Source organism: Kogia breviceps, chromosome 10, assembly GCF_026419965.1.
Source record: "Kogia breviceps isolate mKogBre1 chromosome 10, mKogBre1 haplotype 1, whole genome shotgun sequence".
Taxonomy (NCBI): domain Eukaryota; kingdom Metazoa; phylum Chordata; class Mammalia; order Artiodactyla; family Physeteridae; genus Kogia; species Kogia breviceps.
The window spans coordinates 18,122,421-18,142,042 of record NC_081319.1 but is presented as its reverse complement, the minus strand read 5'-3'; the positions used below and the strand labels follow the sequence as shown (position 1 = coordinate 18,142,042).

Genomic DNA, 19,622 nt, shown 5'->3' with positions numbered 1-19,622 from the left:
TGAATCTAGTTCTGCTGCTCTTCATATGTACAGGGCGCTTTGTATAGTAGGTACTGACAAAATACCTACTGAATGAATAAATAGATGGACGCATCAACCAATGTACAAGTACTTCAGAGCAAGAGGAAACTGAAGAGGAGCCGACAATCCGAAGTCAAATAAGGCAGAAGCTCCCCTCTGTAGGAGGTTACATGTCTTACGTGACTTAAAGCTCAGCCAATTTTCCTGGCTTTATGTTTTTGCCCGCTGTATTTCTGCTTTGGGCTACTTATTACGAATGTCATTTAAAAAAACAACTGGTAGCTGTGTTATTCCAGGGCCCCCATTAGAATTTTAAGTTCTCTGAGTGTGAGTCGCATCCTTCCTGCTCACTCCTGGATCTTCAGACCCAGCTCAGCACCTTGACATAGCAAGTGCTCAACAAACACTTGCTGAATAACCCTCAAAATCATTTTGCATAATGCACCTTAAGGAGGAAAAACGAAAAGGTCTAATGGTTCCTTAAAATGTCCATAATAGAGAAGCCACAAAAATTAAATACAGGGCTTCCCTGGTGGCGCAGTGGTTGAGAGTCCGCCTGCTGATGCAGTAGACACAGGTTCGTGCCCCGGTCCGGGAAGATCCCACATGCCGCGGAGCGGCTGGGCCCGTGATCCCGTTGAGCCTGCACGTCCGGAGCCTGTGCTCCGCAACGGGAGAGGCCACAACAGTGAGAGGCCCGCGTACGGAAGAAAAAAAAAAAAAAAAAAAATTAAATACAGATAAATGTCAACACCGAAAACTCCTAGTGATTTCATCTTCTAGTTTTCAAGTTAGAGTAATCTTTACAATTCAATAAAAAAGCAGCATATGGACTTTTGACTAAATAGAATTCAAACACTAAAAACAAACTCATTTTCCAGGTTGCATGAGGACTCAGAGCTCACACAACATACTGGCCGTAGCTCAATTTCTTGAACAATCATTTTCCTTAAAGGAAAAGATCAGCCCCCAAGTCCTGTGCTGTGGTTCTTTTCTTTCACATTGATTGTGTTATTACAACTATCGACAGAAGAGGTTTGTAAAGCAGTCATTTCTGAAAAATTGATTATTGAGCCCAGTGAGACTAATATGTAAGGGCTATTAATTATATGAAGTAATGCCAGCTTTTACTTGGTAACAATAACTAACCTCCAGAGCCTGTTTCTTAGGTTACAGTCTGCCATGCAGCCACTAGGCATCAGACCCCAAATGTTCATGGAAAGGCAGGTTTCTGGTTAGCCCTAAACACAAAACAGAACCAGAAATAATAATAATAATACCTTCAAATGTGTATTTTCATTAGCCAAAAAAATTTACACAAGTGTCTGCACAAAAAGTATGTTTTCTACAAAATGGCGAATAAATTTAAAACACAGATGTATAGGGTTTAAGAGTCCAGACTTAAATAAAGGAAGATCACAACATGTACAAAGAGAGACCACAGGATGGTGAACCCCCAAGTACTCCTCACCCAGCTTCAGCGAGTACCAACTCGTGGCCAGCCTTGTTTCCTCCACACCCTGCCCACTTTCCCCCGACCCACTGTGGACTACTGTGAAGTGAATCCTGGCTTCATATAATTTCCTTTACTATAACTATTTCAATACTTCAAAGGGCACAGACTGAGTCAGACAGACAAGGCGTCCAGTCCAGGCTCCGCCAACTCCTAGCTGGGTAACCCTGGGTAAGTGGAGTGAACTTCCTTGAGCTTGTCTTCTATCTCCAAAATGGAGACAGAAATCCCGACTTCTCAGGAAGACAGTGGATGAAATGAGGAACTGAGCCCAGCGCTGGCACACAGAAAGGAGTCAACAGGGTGCTGCAGCTAGAATGCCTACTGTGCTAGCACGTTAAGGCAGGACTCTCTCTGACTCACTTCCAACAAGGCTCACAAAGGACAAAAGAGATATCGAGTGTTCCCATATAGTAACAAGAGATGCTAAAACCCTCTGTGCTAGGCTTGTAGAGACACTAACCAAAAACTGATTTATGACCCCTTAGAACAATATTCACCTCCGGGAATTTAAGTGTAAAGAGGTCCAGAAAGTCTCTTGGGATAAGGTTGCTGCAGCGCTCTGGGGTTTCTACCACCACTCATGAGGGAGAGGAAAAGGTACGTTCCTACCACCTTAAACCTCCAAGAGAAAGGGGGTTTTGCGGGGGGAACCCTGGAAAACGTAACCTACCTGGCCCGGAAGCTGTGGGGATATAAAGCCTGGTGTCTGACCCGAACCTGATCACAGGCCCCCAGGAAGAGGCAGGAAGGAGCAGCCCGCGGCCGAGTGGAGGGCAGCTCTGAAAGCAAGCGGAGCTCTGCAGCAGGGCAACGGGCCCCTCCCCACTGCTGGCTTCCCAACCTGATGCAGGCCCGAGCTGGGGAAGGCAAGATTTATTTTTTTAATCAAGTTCAAAGGAAACACTTTGAGTACTGAAATCAGACTCCTCTTTTAATCTAAAGCAATAGAAAAAGTTACAGAATATTTATCATATATTATAGGATAAACGTGTGTGATGTGATATTTATAGGATATATATTCCATCCAGAAACAATCAAAGAAAGACTCCACAGAATGAGCTCAAAGGGGGAACGGGGAGAAAAAATTAAGTTTTTCCCCTTTTACCCCTTGAAGTTTAACCCTTTCAATCTAACAGTTATATTATATGTTCAATAGCGGCACAAGAGTATGAAAGAAAAGTAAAGAACCCCTTTAGAAAGCTGAATGAAATGTAGACAGGAGTACAAACGGTAAGTTGTATAAACAATGTATAATCAAATACTAAACTATGTCACTTCTAAAGAGAATACAATTTCTTAAGACATATTAGAAAAGCTGTTCTCTTTTGATTCCTTTTGTTCATTGATTCTTCAGGGAGTAACAGCACCTAAGTGATGCTTCCATGAAGGAGTCTTCCCCAAAGAATGGAACAAGGAGGAGGAGGTGACAATTGCTAAAGAGACAGGAACAGATAGAAAAAACGGGGATGATCATGTGCCCCAAGAATATCAATTCGGGGAGAGCAATTCCGCATGCAAGGCCCTATGTTAACACTAAAATAACACTTACAGGGACAAAGTAGGTTTTCTGGCCTTGCAGGAATTTGAGCGAGACATACAGTAACAGTGAGGGATGAATGTACAGTCTTCCAGGGTGGGGAAGGTACAGCAGAGAGAATGTAAAATTGAAAATAGCCAAAGGCACAGTTAAGAATCTTTGTAAATGCCTCTGTGAAGTCAGGTAAAGCAAATTCATGGCTGTTTAAAAACTTAGCTCTTGGGCTTCCCTGGTGGCGCAGTGGTTGAGAGTCCTCCTGCCGATGCAGGGGACATGGGTTCGTGCCCCCGTCCGGGAAGATCCCACATGCCGCCGAGCGGCTGGGCCCGTGAGCCATGGCCGCTGAGCCTGCGCGTCCGGAGCCTGTGCTCCACAACGGGAGAGGCCACAGCAGTGAGAGGCCCGCGTACCGCAAAAAAAAAAAAAAAAAAAAAAAAAAAACACAAAAAAACCCACAAAAACTTAGCTCTTAGTCAATCTTCTGTAGATTCTGAAACCAGCCTTCCTTCATTGGTTCTGGAAGAGCGTTTCACTTAAGATTGGTATTTCTTCTGGGGCAAGACTTATTTATTACTTTCAACTACAGAAGCACTAAACTGACCTTTATAATAAAAGTATGATCACTCTTTTGAATTATAAGTAGGCACGAATTCATTCTTGGAAAACATTAAATGCCAAACCAGAGCTACCTGCACTTAAGTTATAAGGTGTCTAAACAATTGAGACTCTTCCATGGCATTGAAGGCACACCAGTGTCACCCACCTGTATGAACAAAGGTTTCAATCCTCATCCAGAACTTGCCATCCCCTTAGCTTATGGTGTGGACTCTAGACAATCCAGCTCTCTATTTCAGCACTAACGAGCCACAGCCTAAGTGAGCCACAGAACATACTGTGCATGATTTATAGAGGGTTGGTACTCATTTTCAGCGTGCTACCTCAGTTTTTCTGTTGCTATTACAACACAGCTGATAAGCCTATTTTTTGTCAGATAATGATGGAAAGTTAAGTCTAAATTTTCAATTCCAACCTACTAAAACTGTGAGTAATTGACTACAGTGTAAGTCAAGGCAATCAAATTTATTTTTAGTTATGAATCACAGAACTGCTTACTTTTCAAATAAAAATCCAGAGAACTAGATTTCCCAGAATGAAAAGTAACCAGTAAGAGGGTGTGTGTGTGCACGCGTGTGTGTGCGCACACACACATGCACATGGGGGTTTTTGCCAGTTTTCCATCTCGAAGCCACGATATAACAAGATAATCACCAACTGCATTCTCACTGTTTAAATCTATGAATAATGCGCAGATAATCTAGCATAACTTAAACAAGAAATTAATTGTGATGTAACTCAAGTTTAACAATCAGTCATTTACAGTAGATTAATTTTTCAAGGTAATTTTTGCAGTTCAAAAAATATCTTGGACAGAAGGCAAGAAGAAAGAACATGCAAAAAAGAAAAAATCAGTTTTTTTCCCACTGTTAAAGAAGACAGATTCCTCAAAGGTAGTAGCTCTGCTGTCCTATAATCAACAATCCTTTAAAATAAAATATGGCCAGTCTGAACCAACAGGATGAATAAAAAAGTATCTTTCATTTAACTATGATTCACTTTTACAATTATTATCTACTTTGAAAGAATCTACTTCAAACATGAGTTTTTCCCCCAGAGCAAGAAGACTGTAGGTTACACAGAAATCAAAGAAAAACCTAGATAAACCTCTAGGAGGGACAAAACGTAAGAGATGTGATTCTTCCCATTAAGCCAATGAAGTCACCTAGATATAAAGGAAGGAACTTCTTCCTTTCTTTCTCCTTCTCCTCAAGTCTGAAAACTAAACCCCAGAAGTATTTTTATCTAAGGACAAAGAAATGATATGACTCACAGAGGAAAAATATAAGAAACGACCATAAAGTACAGCAAGTGACATTTGAATAAATGTGCCAGAATTAAGACATACAAATGGATGTTGCCTTCAAAGTCATTACCTCGGAAACTATATACTTAATCCAATGATGCTGTTATAGGCACTTCGGAATTAGTTTCAGAGCTTAGAATTTGCCACATCCTTAAAAATAGCAAATATTTGTCTTTTTGGGTTTGATATAGCAATAGTCAAAAGTCCTCGGAGTAGCTGTGCTTTCTTTGCAAAGCCTTTCCTGATTTCCCAAGTCCAGGTCCCATGCCCCCTTCTATGATCACTGTCCTTCCCGCAGCAGAGAACTTTTCACTCAATGTTGGAAATGCTTACTTACTTACCATCTGTCACCCTGGCAAAACGGTACACTTCATAAGAGCACAGAACTTATTTAGCGTTATACTCACAATCCTAGAATAGTGCCTAGAAAATTACAGGCACCTGAATGACACAGAAATACTGCACGTTACAATCTACTATAACACAAGATGGTTTGGAAAACTGTCTCCATTTACCCTCCCCACTCCTCTCTGAAAAGAGTACCATACTTCTCTGTGTGATTATACACCTATATGGAGGCACTAGTACTTTATATAATACCTGGGAGGAAAAGTGGTCGGATGGGATGATTTTCATTACTTCTTTTTGTACGGGGGGAAAAAAAAAGCAAAAGTCATGATTATATCCTCACAGACTAAAAGTGTTTAACTTTTCACTCTCGAATTTGCAAGCATAATAACATCTTACCTAGTTGCAACATCTTTATAGTGTCTCTGTAGGCTTGCATCACCAGCTTGAAATGGCGGTAAAGTGGATAGCACAAAACTCTTCTTCCAAAAGACACCAGGATTTCATGAACATTAGTCCAAGTCTGTGAAGTATCATTTAAATGAGTAATCATTTCCATATTACACAAAACAAAAGCGCACAATGAAATGTAAAACTATTCTCAATTAAAAATTAAGTTTGGATCAACATGAAGCCAAGTGAAAGACAAATACAAAGTCGTGAAGTGAGACTCTTTCTGTAAACCTTACAATAAAATTTTTATCTCAGTCTTTGTAATTTCTCATACTTTATCAACGTATCATAAATGCTCCTTAGAAATCACATACATAGCAGGAAAGTTTTAAAAAGTCTTTTAAGAATTACCAATATGAATGTAAAACACATGGCACTAACAAAATACAGATGCACATAAAAGACATTTCTAAATGATATATGTTTCATGTTTTTGTCTTTTAGGACCATTCGAGATAATGCAGATGAAAAATATAGAACTCTTTAGTGAAGTGTGTTCTCAGTTCCCCCTTCTCCCTCTTTTGATTTTTTGTTTTTTGGGTTTTTCTGCTTTGGGCATGAGTAATACATGGTATTTACTTCAGTAATTTGCTTTCACTTTTCAAAGAGAAAACTACTCATTTCTGGATAAAAAGCTTCATCCTGAATGGTAATGGTTAATGGTCATGATACCATTAACAATGCAAAAACTTACCAAAAACACTAAACAAAGGCAATTTTCTACAAAATTGTTTTTTAATTCGGTTTTGATTAAAAATGTATTAAAAATGTAACCCATATATAAAAATTAAAATATAAAATTAAACGTAAGGGAGTATATATCATTTCCATGTATATTCATCCTTAACAAATGAGTGATCTGATTATGAATACTGAGTACCCAACAGAGGATACTTTATATCTAAAAAGGAATAATGAATTTCTAAAAAATTCTGGCAAAAAACTAAACACTTACAGAAGTTTGACAGAGCTAGGTACGTGTCTGGCAATTCTAAGTTATCTCAAAAACAACAAAAATGTCAAAATAAAATCATAAATAGGTGACTCTCTTCATGCAGACTTTTACAACTAAACTATGAAAGTATCTAGTCACCAACTACTTTGTTTTCAATATCGGAATAATCAAAGCAATTATTACAAAAGCCAGTTTCTCCATTATATGCTCAACTCAAGGGAGGTCGCGGAGAACAGCACTTCTCCATCTTAAATATGCATATGAAGTCCTGGAGATCTTGCTAAAGATTCTAACTCAGAGGGTCTGGAATGGGGATTCTGACTCTCCATCAAGCTCCCAGCAGAGGACACTGGTCAAGCCGTTGGTTCATGGACATTCATGAATAGCAAGATTCTTTGCTAAAGTTAAGTGTTTCAGTTCCTTGTTTACATGTTATCTATTATTTGAATAAAGTGATGCCATGAAACAACTTTGATTTTCCAACTTAAAATGTACACTGTCTAGGATTCAAACTGGAAAAAAAAAACAGAAACAAAACTAGTTGCCTTAATAGATAATGCAATGATCAACTGTTTAAATAAACACTGTTTAAAAGCTTCTGCTTTGATGGACAACAGTGTGTTCAAAACTAGTAAATTTATTTATTTTATTTTTTTAAATATTTATTTATTTATTTTGGCTGCACCGAGTCTTAGTTGCAGCACGCAGACTCTTAGCTGTGGCACGCAGACTTCTTAGTTGCGGTATGCGAACTCTTAGTTGTGGCATGCATGTAGGATCTAGTTCCCCGATCAGGAATTGAACCCGGGCCCCCTACATTGGGAGCATGGAGTCTTACCCACTGGACCACCAGGGAAGTCCCCAAACTAGTAAATTTAAAGATACCATTCTTTGCTATATTTGGTGAGCCCTACACAACTATCTTCTACAAAATAGATATAAAAGCAATTATTACTATACTATAAGAGTTATCAGATCTAAGCATACTAACTGTAGGACCTAGGATAAGTTATTTAAGCTATATGATCTAAGTTTCCTCATCTGTAAAATACCAATAATTCTATCTCACAGACTTCAACAGAAAGGAATAGGTAAAGTAATATACATAAAAGCCTGATTAGCACAGTCCCTGGTGCTAAGTGACACTTAATAGCATCACCTAGGTTTTCTGCCCATCTTTGAGCTCTGAGCCCCAACATATGCCGACTTACATACACGCCTCAAACTCACACCAACATCTGCCCGCAATGGACAGTATACCCATTCCTTCTCCAAACTTCCAAGATACCCTACAGCTGGACTTATTAGTGTACTATGATTGAAGTAAAAGTAACAAATAAAATCAGTTTTATTAAAAAGATGGAAAAAAACTTTGTGCAATAAACCTATCACTTTTAAAAAGCCAAGGAATTGCTTGAATTACCCCAAATGAGCTAATAACAACAAAAAAATAATTCTGAACAAACAAAATCTAAACAACTGCAACTGACAATCATACCTCAAACCAGCAGAGGGTTGGACTCAGTTTTCTGATATTCCATGCGGATTCAACCTTTATTTGTTTTGAAGAAAAGGATAGTGTCACATTAGAGGTAAAGTCATTCAAAACTAAAGCAAATATATCCACTTATTCAACTAGTATATAAATAGTATTGACATATGTAAAACCTAAGAAGCATCTATGACTGCAGGAAAATAATGGCTTTACTGATGTCAAGAAGATCAAAGGCAAGTTTCTGTCTACTTTCCTTGGAAATTTATAAAGTAAAGCTGTTGCACTGATATGAGTACCAGAACACAAGAGCACATAAGCAAGGGCTTTGAAACTAAAGCAAAGCAATGCGTGCTCAATTTCTGTCCTTCTCAACTAGGTTACCTGCCTCCCAAATATTCTATAAATAATCTACCAAAAGACTCAAAGATAATGTCGAAGTGCTCTTTCTGGCACTTCGAAAGCTGCTCAAGAATTTGGCCTTTCAGAGAATGCCTGTGAGAATAAGTGCATTCTAGAGAAGATCCTGAGGTTGCAAAACTTCATGATTTCAAATACGTGAATCCAAGAATCAAATCAAAAATGCGAAGTTATATCAAGCATAACTAAACACTCTCACTCATCTTCTCAAGCAATATGAAGCACTTTTTTGTCAATGAAAACATTTTTGCTGATTATAGTATTCTAAAAAGATGAGCGGAAACAAAACCCATTTTCAGTTATGGTATGCCCTTGTTACACTCATTAATATTCATTTTGGAGACAAATGCAAATCTCAAAAGTCACCTTTGAAATTTTCAGAATCCCAGCTGCAAAAAGTTTGGTCCATATCAAATCCTTCTCCTAACACTATGCTCACGCTATGATGGTGACTGAGAAAAGCAGGTTAAATAATAGTATATACATTATGACCCAATGTAAATACACATACACGACAAAAGAATCCTAGGAGAGAAACATCACCTTGTAAGTGTGGCTACCTCTGATGGCTGAGATGACACGAAATTTTAATTATTTTCTTCCTGTGTGTAGTTTTCTTCACAATGATATGAATTGTTAGTGTAATTTTAAAAGAGGGAGGGGGAGGGGCATGATGGGGTAGGAGATTAACAGGTACAAACTACTATGTGTAAAATAAATACAAAAAGATGGTGTACAGCACAGGGAAATATAGCCAATATTTTATAACTTTAAATGTAATAAAATGTATAAAAATACTGAATCACTATGTTGTAAACCTGAAATACTTTCACTCCAATTGAAAAAAATTTTTTAATAAAATAAATAAATGAAAAACAGGGAAGCATATGCACAGCTCAAAAATAATCCCTTGAGCAAAGACTACTATAAACCGATGCAGGAACACATTAACTGGAAACGTTTTTTTGTTTTGTTTTGTTTTGTTTTCCAGACTTGATTTAAATGTATGCAATCAGTGACATAGGTAAGAAAGAAGTTTAGCTCCTCATTTACAAAATCAAGCGTGGTTTAAGAAGAGATACAGTACAGTCTATATTTTTTTAAAAAGATCATTTAAGAAACAACACACTTTACAAAAGGATAGGATTTCACCGAATACCAAAAAGATACAGTCCAGGTTTTTAAAATCTGATTTACATACAATTTTTCAAAAGTACACACACTATTTAAATTGAGGAACACTGGCAGATAAATGCTCACATTCCTTTCTTTATAAAATACTATACCTTACGTCTGTTAACGGACAGGTCGGAGAAAGACTAGAAATGGGTATAGTAAAGTTTACCCCTTGCCAATGTCAAGTGTCATGTAGCAACAGCCCTCTCATTTGGTCACTTCATCTCCTAAAAGAGATGAGAGCTCAGGATATCCTTTTTCTCTACCCTCAGCTTTACTTCCTTACTCTGCTCTTTGGCAGAGACTAAAGCCAAGAGAGAAGAAAAAAAAGACCAAATGAAAACATTATTGGTACCCATCACCAACACACCTGTGCGCCTCTGCCCAGAGCATCACGGTAACTAATCACGACTGGTCTCACTCATGACATTAATACAGTTTACTCCGTACAACAGTCTATGCCAACCTGCACAGACACACGTGCACTTACATTCTTCTCTCCTTCGGTGACACGAGTTTCATAGCAATATGCCAGAAGGATATCAATCAGACTGTAGTACACTTGACGGCAGGCTCTCTTGTCCAGCAGGTAAGACTTATTGACAAATTTTCGCAGCTGATATTTCTCTTCTTCAGAAAAAGACACTAGAATAAAATGCATTTAAAAATTAGTTCCTGGGCTTCCCTGGTGGCGCAGTGGTTGAGAGTCCGCCTGCCAATGCAGGGGACACGGGTTCGTGCCCCGGTCCGGGAAGATCCCACATGCCGCGGAGCGGCTGGGCCCGTGAGCCATGGCCGCTAAGCCTGCGCGTCCGGAGCCTGTGCCTCGCGATGGGAGAGGCCACAACAGTGAAAGGCCCACATACCGCAAAAAAAAAAAAAAAAAAAAAAAAAATTAGTTCCATTACGTGCTGTAAAACCCCCATTGCAGAAGATTCGTCAAAATTATAACTTGGATTACAGAAGCTGAAATAAAAAGTTATTTCACTCTGGACATAGAAACAACTTTTTAACTAGACGTCACAGTTTTATTAAGAGCTATGTATTTGCTTAAATCTTAGTAGGGTTAAAAAAAAAGAAAAAAGGGCTTCCCTGGTGGCGCAGTGGTTGAGAATCCGCCTGCCGATGCAGGGGACATGGGTTCGTACCTCGGTCTGGAAAGATCCCACATGCCACAGAGCGGCTGGGCCCGTGAGCCATGGCCGCTGAGCCTGTGTGTCCGGAGCCTGTGCTCCGCAACGGGAGAGGCCACAACGGCGAGAGGCCCGCGTACCACAAAAAAAGAAAAAAAAAGAAAAAAATGTCTAAACAATATCTATTCCTTATTTCCAGAAACCCCCAGCCCCTGATCTTTCCCTACTACACTGTTCTGTACTCAAGGCACCTAAATGACAGTTACTGACTTTCAGCTAGTTACATTTTGACAACAGAAAACATATAATAGCTAAATGAAACACTGTAAATATTCATTATCTACTGTGAAAGTTCTATACAAAGAAATGGAAATATTCCCATGTATTAGTCAATTTTAAGGGCACAATATTTTTTTAATATTATTTACACAGAGAAACAAAGCTTTACATAAATATGCAAATGTGACCATACCACACATATCAGACTTGTGGGAAGAGGAAGTTTCCTCTTCTCCTTTTGCTTGGTACCCTGTTTCCATCCTTATCAACCGCCTCTCTCATGTTAAAAAAATCTAGTATGTATCACTTCATATTTTTCTTTACAACCAGACATACAAATGTGTATACAAGCGAGCTGATACCGTCCCCCCCATCCAGAGAATTAGATTTTTTTTTTTCCATCTAGCCTATCTCACTCAACAATACCTCTAGGAAAACCCCCCAAGTCACTTGGTACTTAGCTAATTTTGTAAAGTAGAATACTCCATGGTGTAGCATGCTCTATCCAACCACTCCCCCTACTGATGGGCATACACTCTGCTTCCAGCTTTATGCCACTGCTAATAATGCTGCAATAAATGTTATATCATATGTCACTGGATACTGGAGGCTTTATTTCCATAAAACATATTCCCAGGAGTAGATTTACTGGGTCAAAATGTTTATCTGTTTTTAAGAGATACTTTATTTAAGGCTACAACTCTCCTTTCTAATGGTCATGGATAGAAGTTCCCTTTCCTACACATATCTCTTGCCTGCTCCCAGCAATAAATGCCTTTTAAAAAATCATTTCCCAGGGACTTCCCTGGTGGTGCGCTGGTTAAGAATATGCCTTCCAATGCAGGGGACATGAATTCAATCCCTGGTCGGGGAACTAAGATCCCACATGCCACGGGGCAACTAAGCTCGCGGCCCACAACTACTGAGCTCGCGCGCCTCAACCAGAGAGCCTGTGTGCTGCAAACTACCGAGCCCAAAAGCTCTGGAACCCGCGTGCCACAGCTAGAGAGAAGCCCATGTGCTGCAACGAAGAGACCATGCGCCGCAACAAGAAAATCACATGCCTCAATGAAGATCCTGCCTGCCGCAACTAAGACCTGACGCAGCCAAATAAATAAAAATCAAAAGAAATTTTAAAAATCAAAATCATTTCCACTTTAATGAATGTGAAGTGACTGTGGTGAGAAAAATTCTAAATTGACCCCCAGTGAGTCACATCATTTGAGTGTGGGCAGGACCTGCAACTTGCTTCTATTTTAAAAAATATGCCAACGGTGTTATAATTATTATGATTATGCTCCATGATCAGCAGAGTGGAGCCAGAGACTCCCCTGCTGATTTTAAAGAACTAAGATGCCATGTTGTGAGGGGCCGCGTGGCAGGGAGCTGTGGGTTCCTCTAAGATCTGAGAGTGACCCCGGCTGGAAGGCAGCAAGAACGCGGGGAGCCTCAGCTCTACAGACGCGGGAATCAAACTCTGCCCACCGTGATGTGAGCCTGGAAAAGGACCCTGAACTCCAGAAAGGATCGTGGTTGCCAACATCTATTTTTAAAAAAAAAGAAAAAGAAAAGATGGCCACAGTTGTTTATATCCTTCCAAGACCCTGAGCAGAGGACCCAGCTAAGTCATGCCTGACTCCTGACACGTGGAAACTGAGTCAAATTCAAACTGTGTTTCTGTTTTGTGGTAACGCGTCATGCAGCAAGAGGAAACTAATACGGTGACATATCATTGTTACTTCAGTTAGTATTTCTCTAACTGCTAAACTTTGAACGTTATTTCATAGGTTTGTTGGCAATTTGGATTTGCTCTCTTGTAAATTACCCATGAGACTATGTCTTGCCCAATTTTTTCTGGATGGCTTGTCAAATATTTAAGAACTCGGCTACTATGGATATGAACCCCAGTCATCTCTCCAAATCTACGGCATCTCTACTGACTTTGTTTAGGGGATCTTCTGCCATTGAATTATTTATGTTTGTGTGTAGTCCAGTATATCTATCTTTTTTTTTTCACCAGACTATGAATTTATAGCCTTTGATAAGGTTTCCCCAATCCCTGAATTGTACATGGAGTCCCTCAGCTTTTCTTTAAGATTTACTTATTTTCTCTTTTAAATTGAAGTCCTTAAAACGAAATAGAGTTGTGTAGCAAGGTGGATGGACCTAGAGTCTGTCATACAGAGTGAAGTAAGTCAGAAAGAGAAAAACACATACCATATGGTAACACATATATATGGAATCTAAAAAAAAAAAAAAATGGTATTGATGAACTTAGTTGCAGGGCAGGAATAAAGACGTAGACATACAGAATGGACTTGAGGACAAAGGGTGAGAGGGGGAAGCTGGGTGAAGTGAGAGTAGCATCGACATATATACACTACCGAATGTAAAATAGCTAGTGGGAAGCAGCCGCACAGCACAGGGAGATCAGCTCGGTGCTTTGTGACCACCTAGAGGGGTGGGATAGGGAGGGTGGGAGGGAGGGAGGCTCAAGAGGGAGGGGATATGGGGGTGTATGTATACGTATAGCTGTTTCACTTTGGTGTACAACAGAAACTAACACAGTATTGTGAAGCAATTATACTCCAATAAAGATCTATTAAAAAATAAATCAATAAAATAAAAAAAACTGAATCTTTAATCCATCTGCAAGTTATTTTTTCAAGTTTTAAGATTTTCGTGAATTCCAGATGAAGAGTTAATTGTGCCAGCACAGTCTGTTCAGTAGTCCACCTTTTCCACTGTATTGAACCACCGATTTTATCAAATAAATCTGCTGCTTTTCTTGCTAGGAACGACTTGCAAGCACTTTCGGGTTTTACCTGCAAATATAGTATTTTTTCCCATTCCCAATAAATTACTCATAGAAGAGACAGAAGCTATTTCTTTTTATGTATCAGTCACCTTACCAAATGTTGGCTACCCAGACCAAAAAACTAAGATATTTAATAAATGCTAATGATTAAAAAAAACACCTTTATGTCTATATTGGGAAGGCAAGCAAGTCTAAGACTGTAGTTCCTTCCAAGTTGCCTTTAATGTCTACAAGTTAGGTAAGCTGTCATAAAATACACATCTTCTCAAGTTAACAAAACATGAGCATTATCAGTTCCTCATTACTACACATAGAAAGTAAAATACGTCTTGTCTTAGAGCAAGATTTACAGAGAGGGTAACAGCTAATCACATAGATGTGCTGAGTTCCTAGTTAGTATGAGTAAAACACAGCCTACTACTTTCTTAGAACAATGTTTAAAGAAATGTAAGCATCTAGATACATTGTTACCTCTAAATCAGGGCGTTATCGATCTCTTCCCTTGCAAAGTAATCCTTAATTTTCCTTCCATGTCCTATCAGACAACCACTTTCAAATTCACTTTAAAAGCTGTTCAACCCAGTCAAGAGGAGCATTCATCTTCTAGTGCCAGTGCATATCAAAGTAACGCCAAAATAACTTTGAAGCCTTTTTCTCCAGGTTTTAGAACTGTCCATTATATGCAGGTCAGGACAGGCTAAACTGCTGTATCAGACAGACCCAAAATACGGTGGTTTCAGTAAGACAAGTTTTTCTCTCACGCTACTAATTGGAGTGAACGATCCAGGATGGGTGGGCATCAGAGTCTCCACCATATGACTTCCACTGATGGTCTAAGATGCTGTTCCAGGTTTTAAAACTTTCCAACCAATGGGAAGGCAGAAGAAGAAGAGGACAAACACCTCCTTTCTAAAGACTTGATCCAGAAAGTGCACACAGCACTGCTACTCACTTCCCATTATCGAAGACTTAGTCTCAAGACCACACCCAGGGACAAGGAAGGAAAGGAAACTCGGCCAATAGCCAAGGGGGCATGAGCCCAGCTCTAACTCAGGAAGCCTCTTTTTGGAAGAGTTAATAAAAGACACGTGTCTCTGACACTTTCTCAGAGACCAAAATTATTAAAATGCCTTTTTTAATATTCCCAGAGCACTCTCTTGATACCTAGTCAAGTCCCAGTCCCTTTCTGTCTCTGCTCAACAAAAGACTGCCCTTCTGTTCATCACAACTGGGCAAAAGCCAGAAGGAAAAGAATATGATTGATTACTCCCACATAATGGTCCCTTCTCACCTATCATTTTCCAAACTCACTTCTGTACTCGCTTAGGAGCCTTAAGTTTAACATGGCTTCTTTTTGCTGTAAGGCTTCCTTCCAGCACTTTTTAGCAGCCTGACCTCTGGGGGAAAAAAATCTTAAATACACTTACTTGATATTACGAGAAGCAATATTCCTTTACTCACTAAAATACATTTATGCCAAAAACAACAACAACAACAAAGTTTTGACATAAAATATGTATTTTTTTCAGCCATGTTAAAAACCCTATGTTTAAAAAAAAGTTTTAAATGTATTTGTACAAGCGTTGCTTACATAAACAACAAATAACTATGAGAATGTATTTATTTAATTTGCTGGCCAGCAATATAAAGAAATTGTGTATATTTTTAAACTTAATGCAGGCGAGTGTCAGGTGAAGCATTCTTTAAAGACTGACATTCAAAAAAGAAATTCATGTGACAGATCAACTGGGTGTTGAGCGTCCCATTACGGGGCCCGTATGAAGATTTCTCAATTTAAAGAGAAGCCCTCGGTTCACTTAAAGTGGTCTGATGTAAGGAAACTGTAAGAAGGAACATTTCTTTACTACATGAAGAACGTATTAACTCACAAAGTACGTGAAGACCCCTAGAAGGGCTGAGACAATATTCCTTCTCTAAGGTACAGTTTTGGAGACGTTCATTAGCTTAGCTAATAGGAAAGTACCAGGTGTCCGTGACCACAGTATCTCACTAGAGAAAAAGCCTTCAGATCTTAGTTGGTTAATTAAAACTTCTGCTTCCATCGAAGTCTGAATCACAGAGTTAAGCGTGCCCAGAAACGCTGAACGACACATCAACTCATCCACATGTGTACTCCTTACTCTTTGGTCATCACACCTGTATGTGTTAAATGATCTGTAAAGGATGACCTGGGAACTGTGGGTTCTAATGTTACATGACCCACAAGTGCTTCCACATTTCACGGGTCACTTCCCACAACCATACACACAAGGAAGGCTAACTTGAATGTACTCTTCTGAATTCTTGAATGCGGAGCGCCCCTAACTTTCCTTTAAAACACCACCACTGGGACTTCCCTGGTGGTTCAGTGGTTAAGAATCCGCCTGCCAATGCAGGGGACACGGGTTCGAACCCTGATCCGGGAAGGTCCCACATGCCGCAGAGCAACTAAGCCCACATGCCTAGAGCCTGTGCTCCACAACAAGAGAAGCCACTGCAATGAGAAGTCTGCGTACCACAACGAAGAGTAGCCCCCGCTCGCCACAACTAGAGAAAGCCCGCGCGCAGCAACGAAGACTCAACACAGCCAAAAAAAATAGATAAAATTCAAAAATATATATATATATATAAATAAAATAAAATTTAAAAATTTAAAAATTTAAAAAAATAAAACACCACCACCTTTTTCTGAGTGGTTTTGAGTTCCATTTTGGCCTAAGTACTTCATTAATAATACACAGAAGTATTTAAATTCTGAAATTCAAAGAAACCAGAGATCATAAATAACAATAACAAGAGCCTGGGAAATCACTAGAGAAACCAAAAGTCTGAGCTCCCCCAGGCCTTTTTTATTAGAGCTGTAAATAATATCACCCAAAGGGGATCTTGGGGAGGTTTGCACACAATCAGGTCTAACCAAGCAGCAACACTAGAAATAACTACAGACACGGTGCCAGCAATACTTGGATGATTGCCACCACAAGTAACATTTGTCAAGCATTTGTACGACTCAGCTACACGACAAAGCAACTTTGCTATATACTGATAGTTCACAACATTTCGGTTAATTATACTTCTATACATAATCTACAGTCAAACAAAAGCCAGCTTCAAGCTCAGTTCATTTGGGGAAGAAACTGGTGCCCTAACACTGAAGCAAAGGGCCCAGGACCAACTCCCAACATGAAAAACCCCATCAAAACATTTGAGGACTACCCAGGGGCTCCCATCAAAGTGGAAAGCGACCTTGTCATTTCACTTCGAACATCACCTCGTTGTGTTACTTTTAAATCTTCTCTTCTGCCTAATTCCCCTCCCAAACATCCCTGTCTTCCATGGGTCAACAATTAAATCATCCATGCTCTGGCTCCTCTCAGAGGAATGCAAATGCATTACATTGTCCACTTTCTGGAAACAGATCAAGGGAATCAGAAGAAAATGTGCTGCATTCAAACCCTTGGCCCACATGGGCAGCTCCACAGTGCTGCAGCTTTCAGGGCTGATTCTGACAGCTCTGCAAACACTGGTGCCAAACAGGATGTCCCTGGTAGGAAGTTCATTGACTATAAATGTTATGTGGTGTCATAACAAGCAATCGTGTGCCAAGATTCCTGGGCTGAGATTAACCACTGAGAGACAACATGGGAAATGCGGGAAGTCCATCCTCGTGAAACCAGAGCTCAGTGCGAGTACAGCATTTAACACTTCCATTTACAAGCCTTCGGGGAGGAAGATCCGGATCATTACAAAATTGAAGATGGCAATGAAAGTCTCTGTGCTGTAACTCAGGGTGACGATGAAAATGACAAGAGTCATAACCTTGTTTTTGGCAAGGCAAAGACGGGGGGCAAAGTTCACCACCTAAGTCTTATCTGGAAATCAAGACAACCCAGCTTAATATTTTATGAGGAGGAATCAAAGGTGCACCCCTCACCTGCACCATTATATATGCCTGGCAACGTGCCACTGCAGTGACAGAGAGGAAGGCCTGGGAGGCAAAGAAGAAAAAAGAGTTAGAGGAGGGAGGGAAAAACTACAGCAGCATCACGCTGCTTGAGTGAGCTGAGAACTTTAAGGTGTTTTTTTTTGGTTTATTTCTTTTTTCTCCTATTTGAACCTGGTTCGACACACTTCAATTCATACCTCCAATTCTGGGTGTCTCAAATATTTGAACGAGAAAGAGAAACTGAAAGAGGAATCATGTTAAAGAAGTTCCCCTTAAAGCTGTGTAAATGTATAAAAATTATGATTTCAGGGCTTCCCTGGTGGCGCAGTGGTTGAGAATCCGCCTGCCGATGCAGGAGACACGGGTTCGTGCCCTGGTCCGGGAAGATCCCACATGCCGCGGAGCAACTAAGCCCGTGAGCCACGGCCGCTGAGCCTGTGCGTCCGGAGCCTGTGCTCCGCAACGGGAGAGGCCACAACAGTGAGAGGCCCGCATACCGCAAAAAAAAAAAAAAAAAAAAAATTATGATTTCAAAAGGAAGCCAGTCAATTCCTGGCTCTCCTGCCACTGATTTACTCTACAATGACAATTTCCAACAGTTACAGTATGCTAAGGATTTCAAGTACATTGTCCAGTTCAATCCTCATGACAACTCTATGAGGTAGGTACAGGGCTTCCACAGCAACCCTGAGAAGTTGCAATGTCAACACAGCCAGCCTACGGAGGAGCAAGGCATTAAACCCACAAACCCATATTTACCTTCTATGCATAACCTGGTACTTGGCACATTTACAAGAGGCACTTTCTGTACAACACAGAATTCAAGTTGTTCTACCTTTATTACATGCCCTTGCTGTTTTTAAAGGTGATTCTTAGAATGAATCACCGTAACAGCTAGCAGAATATGAGTGTGCCTGAAGCACCAGTCTGGATATACGCCACAGGTCAGATAAAGATAAAGGGTCAGGAAGGCCAATGGTTAAAGGCACCGACTGGCTTAACCTTCTGTTAAAACTGCACGTAGAGAACTAACTCAAAGCACGGCTGCCACAGAAAACAGGACCTAGAACGAGATGCAATTGATCAAAGCAGAGCAAGTTAAAATTTAAATCAAAGGTAATGCCGTCTCTTGATTTTTAGGGCAACTAGCGCACCCTTGTGGACAGAAAACTTAACTACACAACCACCAATTCCTCCCCAGACCACTTCAGTAAAATCCTGAACCCAAACTGGGGAAAATGATTCACTAGAGTGCACTGATGATTTAAGTTTGATCAAACTTTCTGAGCAGATCCACATGGCATATACAGTTAACCATCTAAACTGTGTTAGCAATCTCGTACCTGAAAATTCGCCTACATGATATGGGAGGTCTCTGAAAGATTCTTAAACTCAAATCAAATATAAAACCAAGGATTTGTCGAAAACGATGTAAACAAGAGTCATTATTTATAAATGAGTTTCCGTTGTGCAATATAGAGTCCATTCCAAAAAATTACAGTGGCAATATTTCAACCTGGTAGAGATCACCTAAACTAACAAAACCTAACTACAAAAATATCTACTGCAATATTTATTTATTCTACAAATAGTTATTGAGTACCTAT

General features: G+C 39.8%; 1 protein-coding gene across 1 annotated transcript in view; it reads right to left on the bottom strand.

Annotated features, from left to right (window-relative positions):
- SHQ1 (SHQ1, H/ACA ribonucleoprotein assembly factor) overlaps positions 1–19,622 on the bottom strand; it is a 94,021-nt gene that overhangs the window by 52,423 nt on the left and 21,976 nt on the right. The window contains 3 exon segments of the mRNA XM_059077918.2: positions 5,743–5,866; positions 8,250–8,303; positions 10,330–10,484. Of these exon segments, the coding sequence (XP_058933901.1) occupies positions 5,743–5,866; positions 8,250–8,303; positions 10,330–10,484 (333 nt within the window).